General features: G+C 46.6%; 1 protein-coding gene across 1 annotated transcript; it reads left to right on the top strand.

Moving 5' to 3' along the window:
• The first annotated feature begins 1,035 nt into the window (after positions 1 to 1,035).
• On the top strand, positions 1,036 to 4,750 carry LOC103001061 (C-C motif chemokine 15). The gene is made up of 4 exons (XM_007190205.3): positions 1,036 to 1,188; positions 3,215 to 3,262; positions 3,759 to 3,870; positions 4,279 to 4,750. The coding sequence occupies exons 1-4, from the start codon at positions 1,131 to 1,133 to the stop codon at positions 4,472 to 4,474; spliced, it is 414 nt and encodes a 137-aa protein (XP_007190267.1). The 5' UTR covers positions 1,036 to 1,130; the 3' UTR covers positions 4,475 to 4,750.
• The last annotated feature ends 1,687 nt before the right edge of the window (positions 4,751 to 6,437 follow it).

The following is a 6,437-nucleotide window of genomic DNA, read 5'->3' as shown; positions in this document are numbered from 1 at the left end:
GGAACAAAGATACAAAAATCCCTGCTCTCATGGAGTTTATGTTCTAGAAGAAGAGACAGATACTAAAAGATTTACAAGTAAAGTATATAGTATATTAGATAGTGTTAAGTGCACAGGAGAAAAAATTAAGACAAGAAATTTGGGCAGAGGGAGGTTATAATTTTAGATAGAGTGTCCCAGAAAGACTAACCAGAAAAATAACATTTGAGTAAGGAGCTGAAGGAAGTTGGGGAGAAAGTAATACAGTAATTTAAGGGAAGAGTAACGAAGGCAGAGGGAACAAAAGTCTCTGAACCAGCCTGTATAACTGAAGCAGAATGAGTGAGGGGAAGTAATAGGGCCTGAAAACAGAGAGAAAACAGGGACCAGAGCACATAGGGGCTTGTAGGCTATTAGAAGGATTGGGCTTTACACTGGGGAGATTAAAAAGCCATCGGCGGCGGCGTTTAAACAGGATTGACTTGATCTGATTTATATTTTAACAGGATCACTCTGGCTGCAAAGTTGAGAATGAAGTGAAACAGGGCAAGGGCAGAGGAAGGAAACAAATTAGGAGGTTTTGCAAGAATCCTGGTGAGAGATAAGGTTGGCTCGGACAAGATGGAGAGGGTAGATGTGGTGAAAAATAATAAGATTCTGGACACATTTTTGAAAGTAGACCCAATCGTATTTATTAATGGATTGGATGTGGGGGTGAAACAAAGAGAGGAGTCACATGACTGGGTTCACACATTAGAGCGTCCTCTCTGGTCACCCCTGATAACAGGCTGTTCATGCCCTTGAATGGGGTTAACTCCCGAGGAAAAAGTTCTGATTAAAGTATTCAGTGAACCTCCTAGAGGAAGTATCCTTCATAAACTAGTCCCTCCCTTTGCCTGTATCCATTGGGCAGTTGGGAAAGCCTCAAGTCATCCTTGCCCTCTACTTCCTGTTGCCTTCCCAGCCTCGTTCCCTTTTTTAGAAACAGTGTGTTGTCTGTTATTCAGCCAAAGAACAGCATTCTGACCTCTGCCCTGTGACTTCCTGGTCCCCCTCTTCTTATAAATACAAGGGCAGAGCTGGGGTCTGGGGGAGTCAGAGAGCAGAGAGCCCAGGAGTTCTCAGGCTGGTACTGGCTGTGCACAGGGAAGATGAAGACCTCAATAGCTGCCCTCTCCTGCCTCATCCTTGCTGCCCAGGCTGCAGTTGGTGAGTTCAGTGAGCCTTCTCACAGGTGGGCAGGTTGATGGTAACGCGCAGTCCAGGGAGGAGACGCAGAGGGACACCTTTGTCCCAACAGGGATGTGATACTTGGTTAAAAGCAGCAGCAGTAGGTATAGACCTCTCCCTGCAGCCTTCGATCCCTGGGGAAAACTGTATACAGGTGACTGGTCCCACCTGGGGAAACAATTCTCTCCCTTTCATGGCCAGAATTATCTGACACTTTCTCTTAGCTGATATAGGACCATTATGGGCTAGATCAAGAGAACTGTAGTAAAATTGTAAATGTGTAGAAAGAGGTATAGAATTCTATGATGTTAGAGCTATTATATACCCTCTGGTGTAAAACTATCATTTCAGGGAGGAAATTGGACAAGCCAGGCAAGTGACTCACCCAAGTCTACTTAATCATATTTATTTATCTAACAAATAAATATCTAGTACTTCCTACGTGAAAGCAGGCACTGTTCTAAGCGTCTTATAGATATTAATACATTGGATCCTCCTAACAATGCTGTGGGGTAGACTATCAGCAAATTATATGGTTTTGCTTATTATTATTATTATTCTCATTTTACAAATGAGAAAGCTGAGGCATAGAAACCCTAGATAACTTGCTCAAGATCACACAGCCGTAAGTGGTGGCGTTAGGATACAAGCTAGTTAACAAGCTGTTATGGAAAGACATGTCATTTAAGACTTTTGCAAGCCCCCCACACATCATATCAAGCATGTTGAAGTGTGTGCACATGCCTCATTTAATATAATTCATATGTAACTATATAAGAAATGAGCTAAAAGTTTAGTTGTGTTTGCCTAATTAGCATAGTACAGGTCTACAACCCCTTATCAAAATCTCTGGGGCTAGATGTATTTTGGAATGCAGAATTTTTCAGGTTTTAAAAAGATAATAAAATATGACCCAGCAATTCCTTTTCTTGATATACCCAAAAAACTGAAAGCAGATACATGAAGAGATACCTGTACAACCATGCTAACAGCAGCATGAATTTTAATCGCCAAAAGGGGGAAGCAACCCAAGTGTCCACTGACAAACAAATGGATTGAAAAACAGGGTATATACATACTATGGAATATTATTCAGCCTGAAAAAATATGGAAATTCTGATACATGCTACAACATGGATGAATATTGAAGACATAATGATAAGTGAGATAAGCCAGTCACAAAAGGACAAATAGCATAATTCCACTCATATGAGGTACTTCAAGTAGTTAAATTCAGAGACAGAAAGTAGAATGGCAGTGGCCCAGGGGATGGGGTAGGGGGAAATGGGGAGTTATTGTTTAATGGGTACAGAGTTTCAGTTTTGCAAGATGAAAAAAGTTCCATGGATGGATTGTGATGAGTTGCACAATATGTGAATGTACTTAATGTTACTGAACTGTACACTTAGAGATGATTAAAATTGTATACTTTATATTATGTACATTCTATCACATTCTGAAAATATATATTTTTAAAAAGGTAACACATACCTGGACATTACTTAACATCCCTGACAGAGTCTGAGAGACACAGTAACCAAACACAGTAATATTTCTGCAGCAAACACATTTACTCCTATGTTAAAGGAGTAAATAAAGCCTGTAGATAGCCTCACTTCACTTTGGGTGACATTGTGCCACCAAATCATTTAATGAAAAATTTGTCTGCTTCCAGAGTCCTGTGAATTCCAAAAATGTGTAGAAAGCTTTGTGGACTGTATCACATTATGTAGCTAATCAACTGATTTATTTGTGTTGGATTTGCAATTTGCTTTTTGTATTCAAGTCAATAGAATGTTTTCATGTCTCAAACTTTTTCAAAAGTTCCCTGAGAAGTCTCAGGGCCTTGATAGAGAAAATGGGCCTGGAGGCAGGTCTGGTCCAGTGGTCCAGCATCCTTGCCTCCCTACCAGGGGATGGGGTTGAGGAATGAGATAGATGGAGATGTTGAAACAACTGCTTCCCAGTAATTTCTCTTCCCTTCTCTACTGTTTCTCTCAAATAGAACATCTGATGCCGAACCTGAAGGAAGAACACTCAATAGCTCAAGGAGGTAAAATTTTGTTACGGTATATATTTAAAAACAGCCAGCAGGTACAGATCTGCTCAATGGCTTCAGTCTACCTCGTTTACAGGGCATGGGGGGAGAGGAGGGTCCTGTGGGTGGTGAACATCTCCAAGGAAGTTCAGGATGGGCCATGGGTCCATAGATGGCCTCTTCTGTAGATGACTTCTATTCCACCTGGCTGTGGCTCATCTGGGGGAGGGGGGAGGGGTGCTCTCTGGTGCCCCCTGCAGGCCTCAGACCCTTCCTCTTCTGGGAGGAATGGCCCTGCTCTGTTGTGGCCCTGCCTGGATGCCCTCAGACACACAGCTCAACCCTGGGGAGAGTGAAGCAAGGAGACCCCAGCAAGTGCCGGCAGACAAGGAAAACATCCCTTTCGAGTCCTGCACTTTCTTACCCTTCCCAGTACTCAGGAGCAAAGGGGGAAAGGATCTAGTTTTCCTCAGACTCAGTCCTTAAGAAGTGACCCTTTCTCTTGCTGTAGGCTTTCACCGCCCCACTGACTGCTGCATATCTTACACCTCACGAAATATCCGATGTGTATTCATGAAAGATTATGTAGAAACGACCAGTGCGTGTTCCCGGCCTGCCGTCATGTAAGTGCCAAGCTCACTGGCCATGTCTGGGGGTGTTGGGGGAGGCACCTGATGGATGGATGTCCAGAAAAGTCCCACCTTCTGGATCCTGCCAGGTCAGCTGAGGCTTATGTCCTCATTAGGATCCTGCAGGGCATCAGGTATGAGATGTTCCCGGGGAAGAGGGAAGCTAGGGAAGGAAGGAGAGAGCAGGAGCGACGCTGCCCAAGGAAACTCCATGAGTCACTAAGGGAGCCTCGGAGGCTGAGGGAGGGTCTCAGAGAGGGGCCACTCTGAGCTCCTGCAGCAGAGCAAGGAAAGAACAGGCTGGGTCGAGCGGGGAATCTGAGGGGCAGGGAGGATGGGCCTCCCCATCCCCATTTGCTGAACCCTCCTCTGTTTGTAATCTTTCCCTCCTTTGCTTCCCAGCTTCATCACCAAGAGGGAGCAGCATGTCTGTGCTAACCCCAAAGATGAGCGAGTTCAGAAATGCATGTTGGACCTGAAGCTAAGATCAGCAATCAAGGACCTGAGAACGCTATTTCTTGAGAAGGGATACTTGGAGTCGGCCCCCTCACCTCCATCTCTCTTTCCCCGACTACCTCCTAGGTGGGCCCTGGCCTGAATTATTTTTTAAAAAGCAACAATTACTGTTCTGTTCTGTTCTGGTTACAAAAGCAGTGCATTAATAGAGAGTATCCAATTTAACTTTACTCTAACTTTAAGAGGAAAAAGAATCTGTCGGAATTGCTGAACTTTGGATTTGTGTTTTTGTCAAAACAAGACATCATAGTATAATTTTTTAAAAGCTAAAAACATGACATTCAAATATAGATTGAATGTGTGTCAAAGATGTATTTAACCCATTAATGAAGGAACAATTAAACTGATTCAAAGATCATCTGAGGAACAGAGGTTTATATAGTTATTGGGGATGGCATTCTGAAACGTTAAGTTAGAGAAAAACAAATTAATATCCTATAGGGCAGGGGTCCCCAACTCCTGGGCCGTGGACCGGTACCAGTCCGCAGCCTGTTAGGAACCTGGCTGCACAGCAGGAGGCAAGTGGCGGGTGAGCGAGAGAGCAAAGCTTCTGCCGCTCCCCATCGCTCCCCAGTGCTCGCATTGCCACCTGAACCATCTCCCCCGCACCCCATCTGTAGAAAAACTGTCTTCCACAAAACCGGTCCATGGTGCCAAAAAGGTTGGGGACCGCTGCTATAGGGCAATAGATCTGTAACTTTGGGGATTATCTTTTCTACTAGACAAAAATCCCTTGCATCTGTGCTTGGTAAAAAGCTACAAGTTACAAGACATAAAGAAGGAACCACAATAAGACGTGTAGGGGGGCAGACTTATGATATAGTCAAGTCCCATACTCCCTGGTAGGTGACCCACAGACTGGAGAATAATTCCATTGCAGAGGTTCTCCCACAAGAGTGAGAGGTCTGAGCCCCACATCAGGCGTCCCAGCCCAGGGGTCCTGAACCAGGAAGACAAGCCCCCAGAGCATTTGGCTTTGAAGGCCAGCAGGGCTTAATTTTGGCAGTCCCAGAGAACTGGGGGAAATAGAGACTTTACTCTTTAAGGGCACACACAAAATCTCACAGGCCTTGGGACCCAGAGCAAAAGCAAACATTTGATAGGAGCCTGGGTCAGACCTACCTGCTGATCTTGGGGAGTCTCCCAGAGAGGCAGGAGGCAACTGAAGCTCACCCTGGGGACATAGACACTGGCAGCAGCTATCCTTGGGAGCTCCTTCTACCACGTGGACACTGGTGCTGGGGGGCACCACTGTGGAATCTTCCCTCTAGCTTATTGCTCCAGGATCCAGCCCTGCCCTGGCCCAGCAGCTTGTAGGCACCACTGCTGGCACACCTCAGGCCAAGCAAGTCACTGGGTGGGAACACAGCCTCACCATCAGCAGACAGGCTGCCTTAAGACCCCCTGAGCCTACAGCCACCTCTGGACATGGCCTCACCCACCAGAGTTCCAGAACCCAGCTCCACTCACCGGTGGGCAGGCACCAGCCCCAGAATCCTCAGGGCCCCAGCTCTGCGCTACAGGAAGCCTGCTTTAGCCTCTGGACAAGCCTCACCCACCAGGGGGCAGACACTACATGCAAGAAAACCACAATCCCACAGCCTACAAAACCAGCCTGCCCACCAGCAGGCCAGATCCTACCTTGGGACCAGCTGGGCCTCAATCTTGCCCACTAGCAGGCCAATACAAGCTTTGGGACAACCCGGACATCATCATAGCCACTTGTATCAGGAACTGCTCACCCCCACCACCAGTGATCTGACACCAGCTCTGGGACCCCTGAGCCCTGCAACCAGACTCCAGGATCTGGCTCTGCCTGCCAGTAGTCTGGCACTAACTCCAAGACCTGGCTTCGCCCACCAGTAGGCAGATAACACCCTGGAGTCTTCTAGATTCTGACTCTGCCCACCAGTGAGCCAGCACTAGCCCTGGGGCTCCCTGGAGTTCTGCAGTCAGCAGCCCTGTGACCAGGCCCTACTAACCAGCAGCCAACAGCTCCATACAAGGCAGAACCTGGCAAACAAACAGACCAGGGCCAACCAAGC

The sequence above is a fragment of the Balaenoptera acutorostrata genome, chromosome 20 (genome assembly GCF_949987535.1).
Source record: "Balaenoptera acutorostrata chromosome 20, mBalAcu1.1, whole genome shotgun sequence".
Classification (NCBI taxonomy): Eukaryota; Metazoa; Chordata; class Mammalia; order Artiodactyla; family Balaenopteridae; genus Balaenoptera; species Balaenoptera acutorostrata.
The sequence above is the reverse complement of the archived record's forward strand: the minus strand, read 5'-3'. Positions and strand labels throughout refer to the sequence as shown.